The sequence below is a fragment of the Ovis aries genome, chromosome 15 (genome assembly GCF_016772045.2).
Source record: "Ovis aries strain OAR_USU_Benz2616 breed Rambouillet chromosome 15, ARS-UI_Ramb_v3.0, whole genome shotgun sequence".
Classification (NCBI taxonomy): Eukaryota; Metazoa; Chordata; class Mammalia; order Artiodactyla; family Bovidae; genus Ovis; species Ovis aries.
The window spans coordinates 20455815-20478092 of NC_056068.1; the positions used below are offsets into that span (position 1 = coordinate 20455815).

Sequence of the window (22278 nt, forward strand, 5' to 3'; positions counted from 1 at the left end):
ATTAAATAAACTCAGAACAGAAGTCATGTTTTCTCTTATTTAACAGAGAATTCTGGTCTTGATAAAAAGCAAACAAACCACACACATAAAAGAAATGCAGCAGATCCCAAATGAGTAGTACAAAGCTTCCCACTTACTTGGTACTGGGCCGCTTTTGCAGGGCTTTATCCAGGATAAGAGATGGAGCACTCCTCCTCCTTTCTGCTAATGTTTTCATTTTCTGTTGAGGGGAAAAAAAACACAATGAAGATCATGTGGCTTATAAAGCTGGTAAATAACAACTTCCAATCCAATTCAGCAAATTTTGTATGCCTATGCCTGCCTATCAAGAAGTGAGCAATCTTATTATGGAAATAGAATGATAACGTCTAGACTAAGATAGTAAGTGTCAAAAAGTGGTATAGGCAGTTAAGTATTTCTTATGGTCAGAGAATAAGGAGATTAAATATTGACTAGAGTATTTGAGAAAACCACATCACAACCATTATCATCAATTGCAGTTTTATTGCTTATTACATGCCAGGCCCTATGCCAAAGACAGAACTGGATTAGTTTATACTCCAAAATGTCATCAGAGTAGCTGATAGCTCTATTTCATCGGCAGGGTAGGCCCCCAAACTGGGCTTTAGGGAAAGACAGAATTTGAAAAGACCAAGTAAAGGGATAAGATAAGTTGCTAAAGCACACGATGGAGACTAGATTTTTACAGATTTAATAGACATTTAAACTTAAATATTTACATATTTAGGAATCTGTTCTTCAAAATAGTTTTGTTTATTGTAACTTAGACAAAAGATCTTTTCTTTTCTAAGTGGTATGTAAATATAGGATTAATTGGATAATTCGGTACTGTGTTCTACAGGACCCAAACTGTGGTGAGGTTATATTCAATTTGAGTTATCCAGATAATTACTCTCTATATTTTCAGTCTTATAGATTTAACACCTCGAGAAAGAGTCCAAGGGTGAGCCACTGGATCTAAATGTGTAAAATTTACCATCTAGTCACAAATAGCCATGAATGAAGTTCAGGCTTCGTTACCAAAGCATCCCTCCTGCTCTGCCCTCTCACCCTTTCCTGGCCAGGAGTCTCACCCACTACCTAAGTAGACCTAGGCCAGCCACGTTTGGGGCTGAGTGCCGCTCTAAGAAAAACCACATAAAACCAAGTAGCTCAGTGTCTCATTACATGATTCACAAAGGAACAGCTTCTTAATTAATAAACTGTAGATCATCCTAAGGAAGAGAAGAAAAATCATCCCATGACAAGGGGACACTAGACTTCTTCGGCACAATTCTTTCCCCCTCAATTCACCATGCCCCCACAGATCTCCCCCAAATCACTGTTGTCAGCAGGGTCATGGCCTCAGTGTTGCTGTTCCCTCCATTAATCCTTTGGCTCACATGTGAAGACAAAATGCCCTAATCTCCTTGGTATAGCTCAGACAACCAAAACAATCATATAAAACATTAATTAAGAACAGGAAACAAATGGGTAAGAAATACAGAACACCATACTTACCAATCAGGAGACTGAATCAGTCTCAGCGCAGGTTAAATTATATAATATGGTGCCCTCCTTCTGAAGAGAAAGCCCACAGTTTTCATCAGATTCCCAGAAGAATCTGTAATCCCTCTGAACCCCAGTGATTTTGATAAACTATTTAATATATTATAGTTTGTAAGCTGTATCTTAACTGTTTCCACTGGTCACATCTTCTGGGAACACAACTCCCAGGAATTTAGCACTCTGAGGCCAGCGTGAATGTAGAGGTTGCAAGGTGAAGGGAACTCTGGGAGACAAGTATTACCAGTGGGCTGTTCCCATATGAAGAGTCTCAGTTCTGGAAGACTGGGTTGACGTTACTTAGGTGATGGTTCCTTATTATGTAGATTTTCGGCAGGATTCTGTTTCACCTTCAGGTCTAGGTTTGATTCCTATTTCTTTTCTGGAATTTGAATCCCTTTATTCAGGATCTAGGTACTGTGCTTTGAACTTTGAAATAGGCCCAATCCTATAAGCTTGACCTGGGCCCCTTACCCTTGGCCTGTTGTGGCCTTGAGTTTCTGCCTAGCCTTTTGAGTGAGGGGGTGGGGGTGTGTGTGGAGGAGTGACATTCTTGCACCTATCTCAGTAGTCTTCCGTCTGCTGCTCCTAATCCTCTGACACCATTCTCAGCAGATCCAAGTGTCTAAACAAGATCTTCATTAACATATGATTTCTAATTGTGAGCTCCTTGGCTTTCAGGCTTACAAAGAATTTGGAAAGGGTTCAAAAGACAGCCATAAAAATGATTTAAAATGTGGAAAAAAGAAAGAAACTTAAGACAAGTTAAAATGATCTGACAAGTTAAAATGATTCTTCATTTGGAAACAGTAAGTCTCCAAGGTAATGCAGAGTTATTATACAGAGGATACCAAATGTCTTCCAAAGAAGATAAAGTGAAAAGAAATGTGGCTATACTGTAGACTGAGAATCCAGGTTGATCCTGGGCAGTGCGTTTATGAAGAAATTTATAAAAGCTGTGAAAGAAATTATGCACTAACTTCAAGGGGTTCAGAAACCCCCTAATATGGATTCTTTAGGGATCCATGGACTCCAGATTTGAAACTTTTCGATATAAAGAAATCTTTCTGAGCGATGGCTATTAAAATGAGAATGGATAATTAAAGAAGAGTAACAAATTTTCTTCTGTAAAGATGCTTTTAAAATAGTTTTTCATAGACGTCTAATATAGCAGACTATTTGTACCTAGTTGTATGCAGTAATTAGACTGTGTTTTCTTAGTTATGGGCTTCCCTGGTGGCTCAGCCGGTAAAGAATCCGCTTGCAATGCAGGAGACCTGGATTCGATCCCTGGATTGGGAAGAACCTGGAGAAGGGAATGGCTACACTCCAGTATTGTGGTCTGGAGGATTCCATGGACTGTACAGTCCATGGGGTCGCAAGGAGTCGGACTCAACTGAGCGATTTTCACTTATACTTTTCTTTAAATTGTTATAAATTGGTAGATCTGTGACGAATCAAATATGGGGTGAATCTACCTCATTTGGTGGACTCATATTTAGATATTACAGTCAAACTATAGGCAAAATAATATTTGAAGTCCTACTGTTTGTACTGAGACTCACTTCACTACTAATCAGCTATGCAGCCTAAGGTAATTTATAGCCTCCTCTGGGTCTCCATTTCCTTACACAGAAACTGAGAACATTTGGACTACATAGTCTCTTAGGTGACTTCTATTTCTGATATTCCCATGGTAAGTGGCTACCAAAGATTCACCCTGTAAATGTTATATACACAGTGAATTTAGAATCCATAGGATTCACTTCTCAAAGTTATAAAAAGTCTTAAAGAGTTGTCAATATAATGGGAATCTAGGTATTAATTCATCCAAAGTACGCTTTTTTGTTTTGTTTTGTTTTGTTTTGTTTTGCTCAAAAGTGTAGCAAAGTAAAGAACCAATGGTGACTTCAAAAAAAAAATTCACTCATCTGTCGAAGAATCTGTTCTCAGGCAATAAAGACTTAGTTTTTTTGGTTTATTAACAACTGTGAAATAAAATATACAAAAATAGAAGGAGACTACTGATTCCTTTCTAAATCTATAATAATACAAACTTGTCAGGACAGGTTGAAGCTATGGTCATATCAGCACCAACAAATTCCCAGTTGTTCAGTGACAGAGAAAACTACGATACTTTGCCTCACAGGAAACGAGCAGATAGGTTTAAAACAGTGTATGTTTTCTTTGTGAAGTTAAAATCACAATTCACAATGTGGCTTTTCAGAATGCCCAAATGCTTGATATCTATATTGAGATTACCTCACAAATATTAGACGCCATTCTGAAACTGAGTAGTTTTAAAAGATAATCTTGTAAATTGATAAACATTAGGCAAAAAATCAACTGCATTAATCTTTTAGAAGTGATTTTCTTGACTTTGTACCAATTAATTTAGCCAAGGCTTAAGCAACCCCCCAAAAACTAAACAAGACTTTTAGATAAGCTGAAAAACAAATTATGAAGCAGAATTTATTTACTCCTCTGCTAGCAAATGGGAACAATGAGGAGGGGCTCGGACAGAGTTGTAAAAGGGAACTGTGATTAAATTTTAAAAACTGACATCTTTATACTAGTAGCCATTTATTAGGAAAGTATAACATGAACACTATACAGAAATTAAATCTTTAGTTCCCTAAGCTGCCCCCTCTGCAGCTATATTCAGTATTAGAGGCAAAAAACCTATTCTGCAAAAGAATAAATGAATAGAGGTAAATAAAGATAAAAACCAAATGCCTATAATTAATTTTTCTTTTATGTTTCAATAATAATACAAAACTATAGCAACATTACCAGCTAATCTAGAAGGTGCTTTCCACTTCAATTCTTTTTTTAATTGGTTAGATGAACTAAATGTTGAATTCCTGTGTTCCTAACTAACTTTATAGTTATGCCTCAGTTAAAGCATTTCACATAATTATCTATCTCTTTCTTGAGAGCAAGGGCTATGTCCAAACGTTCTCCCATCTTTCCAAACTTTATCCTATCTTTCAGCAATTACTGAAATTCTCTGTGGTAGGCCTATCCTTGCATTACTAGATCTAGTACAATACTTGGTACAAACTATATACTTAATAAATGAAGGTTTTCAGTGAATTTTAAAACGTACTCATTCTTCACATCTATGCTACTGTTCCCAACACACACACAGAAAGGCAAACACACTTACTTAAAGAGTTCTGTTGGAACACTGTCACTAAGGAAATGTAAGCATCTGCTATGGAACCGGATGGTGAGAGTTATCCTTGTACATTGCAAACTACAGCTTTTGACATAGTGTTGACATTTACATTGGACTTCCCTGATAGCTCAGTTGGTAAAGAATCTGCCTGCAAAGCAGTTGAAACTCCAGTTCAATTCCTGGTGGGGAAGATCCCCTGGAGAAGGGTTAGGCTACCGCCTCCAGTATTCTTGGGCTTCCCTGGTGGCTCAGCTGGTAAAGAATCTGCCCACAATGCGGGAGATCTGGGTTTGATCCCTGGGTTGGGAAGATCCCCTGGAGAAGGGAAAGGCTACCCACTCCAGTATTCTGGCCTGGAGAATTCCATGGACTGTGTATAGTCTATGGGGTCGCAGAGTCGGACACGAATGAGTGACTTTCACTGACATTTACATTATCATGGAGTTTCATGGTAAACATCTGTCGTATAATAAAAGCTAATCATTTGCCAACAAATGGTGCTGGGACAACTGGATATACATGCAAAAGAATGAAGTTGGACTCATATCTTATACCATATACAAAAATTAACTCAAAATTGATCAACAGTCGAAAAGAGCTGAAGCTATAAAAATGTTAGAAGAAAACATAGGCATAAATATCTGTGACCATGGACTAGGTGATGGTTTCTTAGCTATGACCCCAAAAGCACAAAAAACAACAAAAATTAAATTGAACATCATCAAGGTTAAAATTTCTGTGCTTCAAAGGACATTATTAAGAAACTGAAAAGAAAGCCCACAGAATCGGAGGACATTTTTGCAAATCATATATCTGATAAGGGGTTTGTATCCAGAATATTTAAAGAACTGTTACAATTCAATAAAGTAGGCTAACTTAAAAATGGATCTGAAGAGGAAGTTCTCTTAAGAAGATATAAACGGCCAAAAAGCACAAGAAATGACGCTGAACATTGTCAGCCACCAGGAAAGCACAAATTAAAACTATGAAATTGCACTTTATACCCATCAAGATGAGTTAATATCTTATCATCAAGATAATTATTATCAAGATAACAAAAAGACAACAACTGTAAGGATGTGGAGAAATTAAACTTATTCACAGCTGGTAGGAATGTAAAATGGTGATGCCTCTTCGGAAGTTCTGCAAATGATGAAACACCGAGTTACCATACAATCTGGCAATTCCTCTTGGGTATGTAACCAAGAGAAATGAGAACACAGGTTCACACAAAAACATGTGCACGAACGTTCCCAGCAACATTATTCATAATGGTCAAAAAGCAGAAACACCACCAATGTCCATCAACTGAAGACTGCATAAACAAAATGTGAAATAAAATAGACCATCATAAAATAGACTATTACTTGCCAATAAAAGAAGCAACAAATGTGCAACAACATAGATGAATCTTGAAAACATTATGCTAATTAGAAGAATTCAGTCCCAAAGGACTACATACTATAGGACTCCATTTAAGTGAAATATTCAGAATAAACAAATCCATAGGAACTAAAATAGATTAGTGCTTGCCTGGGGTTTAGGGGGATGAGAAGATTGGGGTGTAATGGCTAAGGGGTGCAGTATTTCTTTTTGTGGTAATGAAAATGTTCTAAAATTGTGATGGATGCACAATTCTAGGAATATACTTAAAGCCACTGAATATACACTTCTAAGTGACTGAACTGTATGCTATATAAACTATATCTCAACAAAGCTCTTAAAATGAGTAAAACAAAAACTAAACACCAAGCTACTAAACTACTAAGCTCTAGCCCAGCAAACTGGTTCATAGCCAGAAGCTCTATTTTCCCTTGTTCATACAACAATCATCTGAAGTATAATACATGAAAATGAAAATTACTTATTTTTTTGTCCAGTACATTTTTGTACAAAATATCTGAGTGGCTCTTCATTTGAACTCCTCAGAGATCTGAGGAATATGCCAACCTGCATGCTGTGGTTTGCCACAGTTCCTCCCCTATTTCTCCAGTATTTTCCTAGTAAATTCTCACCTTTATCCGAGAGTTTAAGGTGGTAAAGCAAGTGTGCCTGCGTAGGAATCTAAAGTTGTAAGCAGGTTATGGAAGAAAAAAGTTTTGTTCTTTTATTTTCAACAAGGCATAAAACACTGTTTATATAAAAACCTATATGTAATCTCTCAGTGGAATTTTAACTTTGTATCAACCAGGAGACAAAGAACTATTTTTGGAACCTCGAAGTATCAACCAGGAGACAAAAACCTATTTTTGGAATGGCGAAATCACTCTGAATCTGGTCATTCTTAGTTCTCAAAGAGATGTAAAGGGGAAAAAGCCTATCAAAAAAAAGGACCAAGATGAAAGAGTCAAGTCAGGTGAACTTCAATTTTTCATACTTTGTTTTGTTCCAGCTACTTTATGAAGGAAAAAATTCAAGCATTTCGGTCAGATTTAAGTCAAATTTGCTAAAGTCACTTTCAAGTATTTAAAATTAGCATAGCATTAAATTAAGGGCTCTGAGGAAAGCTTTTAAGACTAAAGTTTCAAAGACAAAAAAATGCTTAATCAAATTTACAACTCAGTTTACTCAAATTCAACTCAATCCTTTGTGGGTGATCTGTACAATTCAACGAACTGTTTCTTGTTTTCCCTACACACCTGAACCATTAACTTGTGGAGACATAGCCCAAAGAAAGTGGCCCTGCAAGGGAAAAAGGAAATTATTTCTACTCCTGCCCCTTGCTTCTACATCCTATTATCACAAGGTTTCGACCACTGGATGAGCTAAAGCTTCCCCCTATTGTCGCTTTGAGTATGAGTATGATACTTCAGCAATGAGTATGATCTTCTATTTACTCATAATAATCCCAGCCAGAATCAGTTTGGGCATTTATTTAAAGCAAATGTCATCACAGAACAGACTACTATAAAGGGATATAATTTCTTCCTGAGCTTAAGAAATGTTTTACTTTTGGCCGTATTTCCTGTTTCTGTGAGATAAGCACTTTGAAATAAAATAAATACGAGATCTACGTAATGGAGAAGAATGGGCACTTAGCATTGAACCTAAACTCTGGATGCTGGTTTGGTTACTTCTCAGAGTCCTCTCTGTAAAATGACAAAAACCGTTTGACCTACCACAAAGAATCAAATACGATTTTATATGTAAAAGCCCTTTGACAGGGAAAGCACCATGACAGTGTAACATACACAGGAAAGCTTCAGAGTGCGTAAGTACCGCATGCAATAAATATGAGGATTGTAGAACTCCCCTTCTACATCATGATTTGTTCCTCTCATATAGACATCTGAAGTACCATGATGGGCCTTCAAATTGACTGGACTTTCTTCTTTGACAAAGCCACCAGTTTCAAACTCGAGTCATGATTCCCTTTCAGCACCACCCTGGAGTACGCAAGTTCAATCACTGATGCTCTCTCCCTAGTAATCCTGTTATAGGGCAGGGCTTCACTAAAATATCACATCACAGTCCATAGGAAGCACTGCAATTTCTACGCCCATGCCGCACTATAGCAGAGGGGCTCTCTGGCTGCTCCAGCGCCCATCCACCTACATGAAGGCTAAGGGGCTGAATGTATCAGATGCTGTTGGAAAACTCTTCCTTGCAGCAACCTCTCACTTTCCTCTTGCAGAAGGGAAGGGTACAGTGATCAAATCCAAAACCATAATGGTAAAAAAAAAAAAAAAACCCAACAACAACAAAAAAAACAGAGCGTATCAAATAAGAATAAAATCCAGGCCAAGGTCTGACCAGATTTAGATATTAACATATTAACGTTTACTATGGAAGCTGAGGTTCAAGACATTGTAGGCATAGAAGAGGAAATACGGAAACTCTCCTAAGTATAAATTAGGACCCAGGTAAACGAGAAAAGCAAAAGGCCACAGCGCAGCTGAGCTTTCCAGATCTTTGAAGCATGAGCTTATATGGGCACACATACATTTCATTTTCAGAGTCCACACACGTGACCAGACATCCAGAAACAGGTTTTACCTTTCCGTTGTTCCATGTGAGAGCTGTCTGTCAAAACTAGGTCAAGGCTGCTCAGCCCAGCACTGACATACTAATAGGGCTTTTCTGCTGTCAGCTGGATATTTCTAATCTAAACCTGTCCTGGATAAAGAAAATCAAACTGAAACAAAATTATAAAATAAACTGGGCCATGATGCCTACAAGACCCATTATTGGTGGCTGACAAAAGGCAGTTTCCTCTAACTCCTTTCCAATCTCCCACATTGTGGCCAAGTCTTTGGTAAGTAAACAAAAGTGAAGTATCACCCCACCCTAGGCTGCTTCAGTGCCTACTACCAAACTAAGCATTCACCTCGAAGGCTTTCTGTACACAATAGGACCTTAGAGTTCCTAGAATACTAGGCATGAGTGATCTAGAACACTTGAGATAGCAACAGAACAAGAAAGCAAACTTTCACCTCAATGAAAGTGTATTTTAAAGATATTCAGTAAGTTCAGGCTACTTAATATAACAAAATAACACAGATTGGGTGATTTACATGGCACACACTTATTTTTCATAGTTCTAGAGGTTAAGAAGTCCAAGGTCAATGGGTCAGCAGATTTAGTTCTTGGTGATAGCTCTCTTCCCAGTTTGCAGACAGCTACCTTTCTGTTGGAGACTCACACGGGCGACACAAAGAGAACAAGCTTTCTGGTCTCTTGTATGGGCGGTAATCCCAACATGGGGATTCTGCCCTCATGATCTCATCTAAGCTATTTTCCAAAGGCCCCTATCTCCAAATACAGTTGACCCTTGAGGGACACAGATCTGAACTGCACAGGTCCATTTCCACACGAATTTTTTTCAATAAATATGTACTACAGTACTATACCATATGAGGTTGCTGAATATGTAGATGTAGAACCATGGATAGAGAGTGCCCAATGTCAAGTTCTAAGTGGATTTTTTGACTGCATGAAGGGTGACAATGTCTAACCTCCACATTGTTTAAGGGTCAACTGTATTATCATACTGGGGGTTATGGCCTCAACCTTTGAGTTTCAGGAGACACGAACATTCAGTCTGTAACAGAGGTTTTTGTCAAATACTCAGGAGACTGAGGGATATGAGTCACGAAGCTCCAAACTCCATCAACTCACAGTAATAAGATGTACATATATATCTTCAAAGTACTGTTTATATGACTCTATGTACATATAAGTACGTATAACCCCCTTTGCAGAGAACGCAATGGCAACCTACTCCAGTACTCTTTCCTGGAGAATCCCAGGGACAGTGGAGCCTGGTGGGCTGTTGTCCATGGGGTTGCACAAAGTCAGACACCACTGAAGTGACTTAGCAGCAGCAGCAGCAACCCCCTTTGCAACAATGTCTCTTTGGGCTTCTCTGGTGGCTCAGATGGTAAAGAATCCTCTTGCAATATGGGAAGACCTGGGTTCTATCCTGGGTTGGGAAGATCCCTGGAGACAGAATGGCTACCCACTCCAGTATCCCTTGCCTGGAGAATCCCATGGACAGAGGAGCCTGGTGGGCTACAGTCCATGGGGTCGCAAAGAGTCAGACACGACTGAGTGACTAACACTACTACTACACGTGTAAGTGTGTACACACAAGTATCTAACTTTGATAAAATATACCTATTTTTGTGACACTGTATAGTTTATAACATGTTTTAATGTCAATTTAAATTGAAGTCCAGTATATTCTCAGCTACCAAAACCTCCTAAGAAGGCAAGTTTTATTATAATCAGCATGTTTGTTAAGTGGTATGTGGTCCTATAAGGCACAAGACCACTTTATGTCAAAAGGAACAGCCACCAAGTCCTGGACGGCAGCATGAGGAAAGGCAAAGGATTCAGAACCCAGATTATCCAAGTTCAAGATTTCCTTTTCTGAAGGTGCCTGTCTCACTTCTCCCAGGCTACTAAACATATTCCACCTCTTGCCTTGCAGACCTTCCACCAAATCCTAAAATTAGAACAGTGAAGGGGCGGAGAGTGATAAAGTGCTTCATAACAACCTTCACATCAGAATCAAAAAGCAACAACTGCACTACTTAGGAATCTGTGACGCGTGAATTTCTGGTCAATAAGCTACAACTCTCTGTGAGGACTCAATCTTCAAAGCTGATAATTACTTTTTACATAGATGTATAGAAATAAAACATAATTTTCATTTCACAAAAAACAATGTATTCTGTTCTAATATATGAATGTTAGAGTCACAAAATAAGTTTTCTTTTGCTATGTTAAAATGCACTACTGTGTTCACATCTTAAGTGAAAATTAACTATGGAAGCAAACTTTTTCTTACACTCAAGATTTATCGTATTAAAATGTTTACTGAATTGAGAGTTTCAGCTACATTTCCCACATCCAATTTTCCATGGTGGAAACATCTAAGGCGCAGGACTCAGCGCACCCACGCATAACTTTGAAATATAGTTCTATGTGTTTGGAGAACATGCCAAGTTTTCCTACAGCAAGCAGAAATGAGATATCAGCATGGAAAGAAGGTCTCCTGAAGAGCTCCTGAAATATGAGTGCCTTATATAAAATATCTGAAAATGACAGATACCAAAGCAAAACGACCACACATTTCCAAAGAGATTATCAATGATTGTGTCCCTGATCGTCACTATTAGTCCATATTTACTATGAAGGTTAATATTGTGTCAACTTGAGTGTCCACAGATTCCCCAGGTTACATATTATCTCTGGGTGTGTCTGTGAGGGTATTTTCAAGAAGACATTAGCATTTGAATAAGCAGTCAGTAAAGTAGGTTTCCTCCCCATCATTCAATCATTAATCATTCGCCTTTACAGAACAAGAAGTGGAGGAAAGAGGAATTTGCTCCCTTTTTCCTCCCTCACTGTCCAGCTAGAACATCTCATTTCTTCTGGTTCTCAGGAAAGACTACACCACCTTCCTCCCTGTGGATGGCAATCAAGGGACTCCTACCCCCATCTGTTTCTCTGAAAAGCCCTGACTAGTACCTTAATCTAATAGCAGTAGTGGACATAATATTCAATGGTACACGGAGAAGGTAGAGACTCTGCTCTCTGAAGGGCAAAATTACCTCTCAGGAGAAAAACTTCTCAGATATGCTTTGCCCAACTGGTTATGTAAAATTCAAATCTACTTTCTCCTACATCTTATGTTACAATTAATAGAAAATGCATCTGTAGTCTAGCTGGAAAGAGAAACAAGAGTTGGAAAATCTGGGTTCAAATTTTCAGCTCTGCTGCTTGCCACACACAGCCTTGGAGGGCTCCCTGCCTTCTAAGAGTGTGTTATTAATGATGCCTACCATACAGCTTACGTGTGTTACATATAGTGAGGCATTTATTCAAAGAAGTTTCTAAAAAATTTCCTTTCCTCTTCCACATATTACAAACAGTAAACTCTTACCTTTTTTCTCAAGCTTCTACCTTAGAATATTTGAGATTTATGACCTTCAAGGGTGACTGTTTTGCTGATGCATGTTTTGGATCAAATTATTATACTTGTGCCTCCTAAATCCATATGATGAAGCTCTGACCCCCAATGTAACGTTACTACGAGGCAGGGGTCTCCAGGAAGTAATTAGGTTTAGATGAAGTCTTGAGAGTGGGGCTGCTCTGACAAGGTTAGTGCCTTTGTAAGAAGAAACCAAAGATATCCAACTCCATCTCCATCTCTCCCTCCCTGTCTTTCCTCATCTCCCTCACCGCTTTTCTTCTCACTCAATCTCCCACGTGAGGACACGACAACAATTGGAAGCCAAAAAGAGGACTCTCACCAGGAACTGAACTGGCTGGCATCCAGGTCATGGGAATTCACAACCTCCACAACTGCAGGGAATAACTGCAGGGAATAATTGTTTAAGCCTCCAGTTTATTGTATTTTGTTACAGCAACCTGAGCTGAATAAGACAAATAGCATTCACTCATTTGCATGTAAATATTCTTGTATTAAATCCAGGGAAATAAAACTCTTTTTTATTGCTTTACAGGTACTTTCACCTGGTACCTGTGAAAAATTACTGATGGCTTCTGAATTTTTTGAAAGTGTTTTTATATATTTTCTCCTTTGACCCATAAAAAACAACCTTGTGAGATATACAGGACATGGATTATTATCCACATTTTACAAACAAAGAAACAAAAACAAAACACAGAAATTCAGAGGTCACACCAGTGATAACAGAGGCTGTTTCTGATTAGAAAAAAAATCTATTTCAGTTTTTGATATTTCCAGACTGCTCTCAGCCAAAACAATCTCTCAGGTACCTGATTTTATGCCACTCACTTTGTGAATAACATCACAAAAGTGTTCAGTAGGATATGGGCTTAACCATGGGCATAATATTTTTCTCAGTTCTAAAGAATAAAACCAAGTCTTCAGTTTAGTTCAGTTCAGTCGCTCAGTCGTGTCCGACTCTTTGCGACCCCATGAATCGCAGCACGCCAGGCCTCCCTGTCCATCACCATCTCCTGGAGTTCACTCAGACTTGCGTCCATCGAGTCAGTGATGCCATCCAGCCATCTCATCCTTGGTTGTCCCCTTCTCCTCCTGCCCCCAATCCCTCCCAGCATCAGAGTCTTTTCCAATGAGTCAGCTCTTCGCATGAGGTGGCCAAAGTACTGGAGTTTCAGCTTTAGCATCAGTCCTTCCAAAGAAATCCCAGGGTTGATCTCCTTCAGAATGGACTGGTTGGATCTCCTTGCAGTCCAAGGGACTCTCAAGAGTCTTCTCCAACACCACAGTTCAAAAGCATCAATTCTTCGGTGCTCAGCTTTCTCCACAGTCACTCTCACATCCATACATGACTACTGGAAAAAGCCATAGCCTTGACGAGGCGGACCTTTCTTGGCAAAGTAATGTCTCTGCTTTTTAATATGCTGTTTAGGTTGGTCATAACTTTCCTTCTAAGGAGTAAGCGTCTTTTAATTTCATGGCTGCAATCACCATCTGTAGTGATTTTGGAGCCCAAAAAGTAAAGTCTGACACTGTTTCCACTCTTTTCCCATCTATTTCCCATGAAGTGATGGGACCAGATGCCTCTAGGGAAATGCAAATCAAAACCAAAATGAAATACAACTTTCTACCCTCTGTTGTTATTCAGTCACTAAGTTGTGTCTGACCCCTTTGCAACCCCATGGACTGCTGTCTGCCAGGCTCCTCTGTCCATTGGATTTCCCAGGCAAGGATACTAGAGTAGGTTGCCGTTTCTTTCTCCAGGGGATCTTCCCTACTCAGGGACTGAAATAGCATCTCTGGTATCTCTGCATTGGCAGATGGATTCTTTACCAGTGAGCCACCAGGGAAGTCCTTCTATCCTCTAGGGTGATCAAAATAAAAAAGACAGATAATAAGTGTTGGTGAAGATGTAGAGAAATCGGACTCATATGCACTGTTAATGGGAATATAAAACCACTTTGGAAAATAATTTCACAGTTTATTAAAACTTTAAACATACACTTAAATGTGACCCAGGCTCAACATTTAAGTATTTTTCCAAAAGAAGTGAAAGCACAAGTCCATATAAAGACTTGTACATGAATGTTCAGAGTAGCTTTGTTCATAGCATCCCAAACCAGGAAAAAACCAAAACAGCCATAAATAGGAGAATGGATAAACAAACTGTGCTTCATCCACATGATAGAATACTAGTGAGTACTGATCTGTACACAAACAAAATGGGTGAATCTCAAAATAATTATACTAAATTAAAGAAGCCAGACAAAAAAGAATACATAGTATGATTCCTGGAGAAGGCAATGACACCCCACTCCAGTACTCTTTCCTGGAAAATCCCATGGATGGAGGAGCCTGGTAGGCTGCAGTCGATGGGGTCACTAAGAGTCGGACATGACTGAGTGACTTCACTTAGACTTTTCACTTTCACGCATTGGAGAAGGAAATGGCAACCCACTCCAGTGTTCTTGCCTAGAGAATCCCAGGGACAGAAGAGCCTGGTAGGCTGCCGTCTATGGGGTCCCACAGAGTCGGACACGACTGAAGTGACTTAGCAGCAGCAGCAGCAGCAGCAGTATGATTCCATTTACATAAAATTCTTTAAAATGCCAATTAACCAATAGTGACAGAAAGCAGACCAGTGGTTGCCTAGAAATTGGGAGGGGACAAAGGGATTAGAAAGGGACATGAGGAGACTCTAAGGAATGATAAATATGTTCATTTTCTTGGCTGTGGTCATGGTATCAGAGTTGTATAATGTGTCAAAACCTATTGATTTATGTACTTTAAACATGTACAGCTTATTGCATGCCAGTTCAGTTCAGTTCAGTAGCTAGGTTGTGTCTGACTCTTTGCAACCCCATGAATCGCAGCATGCCAGGCCTCCCTGTCCATCACCAACTCCTGGAGTTCTATCAGACTCGCGTCCATCGAGTCAGTGATGCCATCCAGCCATCTCATCCTCGGTCGTCCCCTTCTCCTCCTGCCCCCAATCCCTCCCAGCATCAGAGTCTTTTCCAATGAGTCAACTCTTTGTATGAGGTAGCCAAAGTACTGGAGTTTCAGCTTTAGCATCAGTCCTTCCAAAGAAATCCCAGGGTTGATCTCCTTCAGAATGGACTGGTTGGATCTCCTTGCAGTCCAAAGGATTCTCAAGAGTCTTCTCCAACACCACAGTTCAAAAGCATCAATTCTTCAGCACTCTGCCTTCTTCACAGTCCAACTCTCACATCCATACATAACCACAGGAAAAACCATAGCCTTGACTAGACGGACCTTAGTTGGCAAAATAATGTCCCTGCTTTTGAATATACTATCTCAGTTGCTCATAACTTTTCTTCCAAGGAGTAAGCGTCTTTTAATTTCATGGCTGCAGTCACCATCTGCAGTGATTTTGGAGCCCCCCAAAAATAAAGTCTGACACTGTTTCCACTGTTTCCCCATCTATTTCCCATGAAGTGATGGGACCAGATGCCATGATCTTCGTTTTCTGAATGTTGAGCTTTAAGCCAACTTTTTCACTCTCCTCTTTCACTCTCATCAGAAGCCTTTTTAGTTCCTCTTCACTTTCTGCCATAAGGGTGGTATCATCTGCATATCTGAGGTTATTGATATTTCTCCCTGCAATCTTGATTCCAGCTTGTGCTTCTTCCAGCCCAGCATTTCTCATGATGTACTCTGCATAGAAGTTAAACAAGCAGGGTGACAATATACAGCCTTGACATACTCCTTTTCCTATTTGGAACCAGTCTGTTGTCCCATGTCCAGTTCTAACTGTTGCTTCCTGACCTGCATACAGATTTCTCAAGAGGCAACTGCATGCCAAGTATACCTCAAAAAACTGTTAAAATTTTTTAATTGCTCAGCTGTACCAGCCACACGTCAAGAGTTCAATAGCTACATAACAGCTAGTGTCTATTAAATTGGACATTGTAAATAAAGACTAGCTCTGCCACTGTAGAAAGTTCCAGTTAACAGTTATGCTCCAGGGGTCAGCAAACTACACCACAGATTGACCTCTTGTTTTTCTAAATAAATTTTTATTGGAATATAGTTATGCCCACTTATTTACATATTGTCTATGGATGCTTTAGCATGACAGTGGCATAGTAGGTAGCTGCAACAGAGACCTTATGGTCTCTTAACCTAAATTATTCACTATCTGGCTCTCTGAAAAGATTTGCTGATCCTGCTATAAATCATAAACCCTGAACAAGAGGGCCATATCTATTGCTGCTGACTGCTGAACATAACCCAGCTTATATTTAATGAGTACCTAATACATAGCTTCCCTGGTGGCTCAGATGGTAAAGAGTTTCCTACAATGTGGGAGACCTGGGTTCGATGCCTGGGTTGGGAAGATCTCCTGGAGAAGGAAATAGTAACCCACTCCAGTATTCTTGCCTGGAGAATCCCATGGACAGAGGAGCCTGGAGGGCTACAGTCCATGGGGTTGCAAAGAGTCGGACACGACTGAGCGACTGACACACACATAATACGGAGCACTGTCCCAGGCATTGAGGCAGCAGCCTTGAACAACACAGAAAATGTCCCTAGTCTCGTGGTATTCACAATCTGGTGAGCTGTTCAGGTAACACAACCAGAAAGGACATAAGAATATACAAGGCAAGACTGAATACTGGGATAAGAATAAAACAGAAAGCACAGGGCGTGACTGAGGGGCAACTTCCGGCTGGGTAATCAGAACAGGCCTCTGGGAGAACCTAAGATGAGAATGACATGAAAGAATCAACACTGCAAAGATCTGTGGCAAAAAAACAGACAATAGCAACACCAAAGCCTCAGAACAGAACCAATTTGATGACTCGATGTGTGAAAAAGAAGGCCCATGTGGCTGGAGAAGACACAAACAAGGCAGGAAAGGCAGATGAGGTGAGAGAAGTAGGGAGGGCTAAAAAGAGGAGTTTCAATTTTATTCTAAATATGACAGAAAGCCACAACACAATTTTACACAGTTAGAAACATGATCGATTTACATTTTTGAAGATCACTCTGGCGCTTCTAAATGGTGACTGGATCAGGTAAAAGCAAAAAAGGTGTTAGACAAGTTAGGGGATTTCCGCACAGGTTCAAGTGAGAGATGGTAGTGGTTTGGCTTGGAATACAATGACAACACTGGAGATGACGTGAAGAAATTCAAGGTATGTTTTGAAGTGACAGTGGATGAGCATTTCCGATGGTGGTTGTAGACTGAGGAAATAAATACCAGATTTTTGGCTTAAATGATTGGGACAAAGTAGTGTGAATTACAAACACAGTGGGAAGTACAAACATAAGAGCTAACATATGCTAATATTCACTCAATTTCACATTAAATTTTTCTGTCTTGAGAGTTACATACTATTGTTATTTTCATTTTACAAATAGGAAACTGAAAAGGTTAAGTAACTGACCTAGATTTGAAGGCTAGTACAAACACAATGCAGACTTGAACCAGATCAGTTCAGTTCAGTTGCTCAGTGTGATGTCCGACTCTTTGCGACCCCATGAACCACAGCACGCCAGGCCTCCTTGTCCATCACCAACTCCCCGAGTCCACCCAAGAAAAGTGAAGTGAAAGTGAAGTCGCTCGGTTGTGTCCGACTCTTTGCGACCCCATGAACCACAGCATGCCAGGCCTCCCTGTTCATCACCAACTCCCAGAGTCCACCCAAACCCATGTCCATCAAGTCAGTGATGCCATCCAACCGTCTCATCCTCTGTCATCCCCTTCTCCTCCTGCCCCCAATCTTTCCCAGTATCAGGGTCTTTTCAAATGAGTCAACTCTTCACATCAGGTGGCCAAAGTATTGGAGTTTCAGCTTCAACATCAGTCCTTCCAATGAAAACCCAGGACTGATCTCCTTTACGATACACTGGTTGGATCTTCTTGGAGTCCAAGGAACTCTCAAGAGTCTTCTCCAACACCACAGTTCAAAAGCATCATTTCTTCTGCGCTCAGGTTTCTTTATAATCCAACTCTCACATCCATACATGACTACTGGAAAAACCACAGCCTTGACTAGATGGATATTTGTTGACAAAGTAATGTCTCTGCTTTTTAATGTGCTGTCTAGGTTGGTCATAACTTTCCTTCCAAGGAGTAAGTGTCTTTTAATTTCATGGCTGCAACCACCATCTGCAGTGATTTTGGAGCCCCTCAAAATAAAGTCAGCCATTATTTCCACTGTTTCCCCATTTATTTACCAGGTCATCAAACTCCAAATTTCACCACACTGTGCAGAACTGCCTTTTCAATGGTAGTTTCTAGGAATATGAACCATGTTCTAGACAACGGCAGTACCACTGGATTTTAACTTTCAGGATGACTTGTTTGAAAGATGCTATGGTTTTGCTTGTCCTTCAGTTCAGTTCAGTTCAGTTCAGTTGCTCAGTCATGTCCGACTCTTTGCGACCCCATGAATTGCAGCACGCCAGGCCTCCCTGCCCATCACCAACTCCTGGAGTTCACCCAAACTAATGTCCATCAAGTTGGTGATGCCATCCAGCCATCTCATCCTCCTTTGTCCCCTTCTCCTCCTGCCCCCAATCCCTCCCAGCATCAGAGTCTTTTCCAATGAATCAACTCTTCTCATGCTTATCCTTCAGGGACTATTAATTAAGATCAACTTGTTTTCATAAAGTAAAAGATGTCTGCTATATACACTTTTCCAAGCACTTTCACCACTATCTTCTCTTTGATACTCCTTCTACAAATGAGGAAACTAAAGCAAGTGATTTCCTCAACATCACTCAAATAGTAACAGAGATAGGACTAAAAGCCAAGTGAACCCGTTCCATACAGTAGTCTGGCCAATAACATTGTCTTTAAAAATGCTGAATATTCAGTAAGAAACACATTTTACTCCACTACCCCAAATGCACATATATATACATAAACGAAACAGGGCAAAAAGTCATACAAAGCAATCTTTACCCTTACTACTGTGCCAATACTTTCTGTTCTATTTCATTTTTTAAAACGTTGACTGCAACTGACAATTTCAACAACACTGATCCAAGTCTCAGTAATTAACAGTACAACAGCATAGTAGACATTTTAAGAAATAAGTCTCATGATTCACTAGGACTACCAAGCACTAAAAGGTAAGAGGAAACACAAAAAAGATCAATCTGCTGAGTATCTGGGATACAAGAAGATTGTGGTCCATGAGAGTGTAAATACCAATGATTCTGAGTTACAATTTGGAAATATTATTTTATTATAATTAATTACTATTGCTATGGAGGTCTCAAATCAAACAAATACACCTACTAACATTTAAAACGGGCAGAGATACACATTTCTGGAAAAATATTAAAAGAAAATATACAATATTATATGTCAAAATATTAAAAGTAAAAATATAAAAAGCAGTTCTTCAATAAACACAAGTCTTCAATTTTACTTTTGCCCTAAAGGGAGTAAAAAGCTGTAGAAAGACCAAGCAGGCAAACCTATTTCCTCTTTTTTACAAATGAAAAGAAAAAGATTGGATTGATTGTGTGACAAATCATTACGTTTTATAACGCAGGACAAAAATGGCTTAAGATGCACAACAATCTTTCATTTATTGAACAAATACTTTTTGATTGGTCAAGCTACTCTCATGCTTTCTTGCTTAATTACCATTAGCAAAAAAAAAGGGGGGGGGGTGGGGATGAGATGTGTTCTGGCATACAAATACTTTATTTTCCCCAATTTCTTAAGTTTACAAGAATAAAAATTGCTTTTAAACTATGTTGATTACTGAATAGTCATACAATGCCAACCTAGCATTCTCTCTCTCTCTGCATATCTGAAGGGGAAAAGCTACAAGGACAAACCGCAGCCTCCATCTATCAAAGACAGAGCCAGCGCTACAGGAGATACATCATCAAGTTCACTGACACTCCTAGATGGCTCTGCAACAGGGTCAAGGTCCCTGGGTGCTCACACAAACTTCTACACTCCGCACCAACCTCACTTCTTTTCTACTGACCTCCAGCCAACCCAGGATTCTGCTGGGCAGAGTCATGAAAGGCAGTAAGATCCGGACAACCAGGGAGCCTGCGTAGCCCCTTAAGGTTCCAATGATACAAATGCACTGAGACATTCCTCAAGATGTTTCTTAAGGATGACTTAGATTATCCCTCTAGTCCCATTTTTCTTCTGTTTTTCCGCAACAGAAGATGGAAGGTCACCACCAGGACACAGAGCAAAAACGGCCAAATATCAGAAGGGGGAGGGGAGGAGCGAGAGCAGAAAAGGCTAGAAACACCCAAATCAGTTCCTCTGAGAGCCAAGCAGCAGAGGCCGGCAGCTCGCGGCCGCTTGCACTTGCTGAGGGAACCATTCCAAAGAAACCTGACCCGATCGGAGTCAGCACGCCGCTCGGCGGCCGCGTTTATCCTAAAGGAACGCTACAAGTTGTTGCCGCATCCTTGCTCCCGGCTTTGACAGGGGCCGCGCGCGCCACCCGCAGCTCAGCCCCGCGGAGCCCCGGGGGCCAGCGGACGAGCGCAGGGTGCGGGCCCCTCCGCCGCCGCCCACCCGCTCTCTCCAGTCCGGTTCCCAGCCGAACTGGCCCTCCGCGTCCCCGGGCGTCAACCGCTAGCATCCCCAGCATAGCTGCAAAGGCTGACCACCGCCTTGCAGTGACCCGGAGTCATTCCGGGTCTCGTTCCCTAGCCCGCAAGCACCCCACCCGGCCGCCCCTCGCCCTGCAAAACCCCGCGGAGCGGCCGCGTCCGGGTGAGGGGCTGAGAGCCCCACGGGCACCGCTCTCCGGCCGCCTACCTTTCCTCCGCGCGGTCGCCGCGCCAGGGCGGATCGCCTGGGCCCTGGCGATCTCGAAGCTGACCCCGTCAGGGGCCGATGAGCGCCTGAGGGACCTCGGGGAACCCCGGGCCCGGCGGGGCTGGGGAGGGCGATGGCGCAAAAAGCGGACCGCGCGCCCCGCCTGAGGGAGGAGAGCGGCGGATGAGGACGGGGAGGGCGGCCCCCCGGCTCGCTAGGAGAGCGACACTGACTCTAGACGCGACGAGCCCGGGGGTGCCGGGGTGACCTGGGGAGACGGGAAGACGGGCCTGGCCCCGTACAGACGCGGCGGGTCTCGAGCCTCGAGCGTTAAATGCCCGCGGCGTCCGGCCCGCGCAGCGGCGGAGGGCGCGCGCCGGCGGCGGCGGGGCCCCGCTCGGCGTCCTCACCTTCTTCGTGCCGGGGCCGCCTGCGATCCGAGACACTCCTGTCAGGGAAGAGGAGCGCCCCGGTTGTCCCCCTAGAGTCTCCTGCTGGGGGGACATCGCTTCCATGAAGAGCACTTGAGAGCAAATCCCAGCCCAGGAGGAGGTTACGCGGGCATGTCCGCGGGACGGCGGCCGGACAGGCGAGGGCGCGCGGGACCGAGACGGGCGGCCGCGCTCAGGCGGCGAGCCGGGCTCCGGGGGCGAGCCGCGCGCCTCCCGTCGGGGCCATGTACCGCCGCCCGCGCTCCGCACCGAAGCTGCAGGCTTTGCCGCGGCGACGGCCCGTCAGCTCCGCGGCCGCCCCGCCTCGGGCCCGCCCCTCGGCGCCTGGCGCCCAGCGCCGGGCCCGCCCCCGGCCGCGGCCCACACAGCGCCGACCCTCCGCGCGGCGCGCCAGGGCGCGCGCCCTCCTAGATATTATATTAGGGAACGGGCGACCAACTGACCTTCTCGGTCCGCGCCTCCGAGTGCGGTCAGCTCACCGGGCGGTGTCACGAACGCGGGCCTCTAGCGCGGATGCGCGCCTCTCCAGGCCCTCGAACCACTCGCACCCGACTCCATCCCTTCCCGCGCCGCGGCACCGCGTGCGGGGCGCGGCTGTGGCGACCTCAGCCTGAACGGAGGAGTGGCGGCGATTCCTGCCTCGCTCTCGGCCGACAGCGGAGGGGTCCCCCGCCCCTCCCCCGGCGGGGAGGCCGGGGACGGAGGCGCACGTCGTAGAGGGCTGCACAGTGCAAGCCCGCACGCTAGCCTGCTCCCGGACCGGCGCGGGCTCTGCAGCCCCCGCACGGTTTGCACCCCGGCGGCAGCCCCCGCACGATTTGCACCGGCGGTTTCCGCTGTCTGCGGGCTGCAGAGACCCGGG

The 22278-nt window shown here is 42.5% G+C and overlaps 1 protein-coding gene across 2 annotated transcripts in view; it reads right to left on the minus strand.

Annotated features, from left to right (window-relative positions):
- Positions 1–22055, minus strand: part of ARHGAP20 (Rho GTPase activating protein 20) — a 210550-nt gene extending 188495 nt beyond the window's left edge. Inside the window, exons 1-2 of one of the 2 annotated variants that reach the window (XM_012095423.5) lie at positions 21860–22055; positions 138–220 (exon numbers count right to left, since the gene is read on the minus strand). In XM_012095423.5, the coding sequence (XP_011950813.1) occupies positions 138–217 (80 nt within the window). In that variant the 5' untranslated portion in view covers positions 218–220; positions 21860–22055. Of the gene's footprint in view, positions 1–137; positions 221–21374; positions 21572–21859 lie in introns of those variants that run through there. The other variant, XM_042232908.2, reaches the window with a different exon arrangement.
- Between the last annotated feature and the right edge of the window lie 223 nt (positions 22056–22278).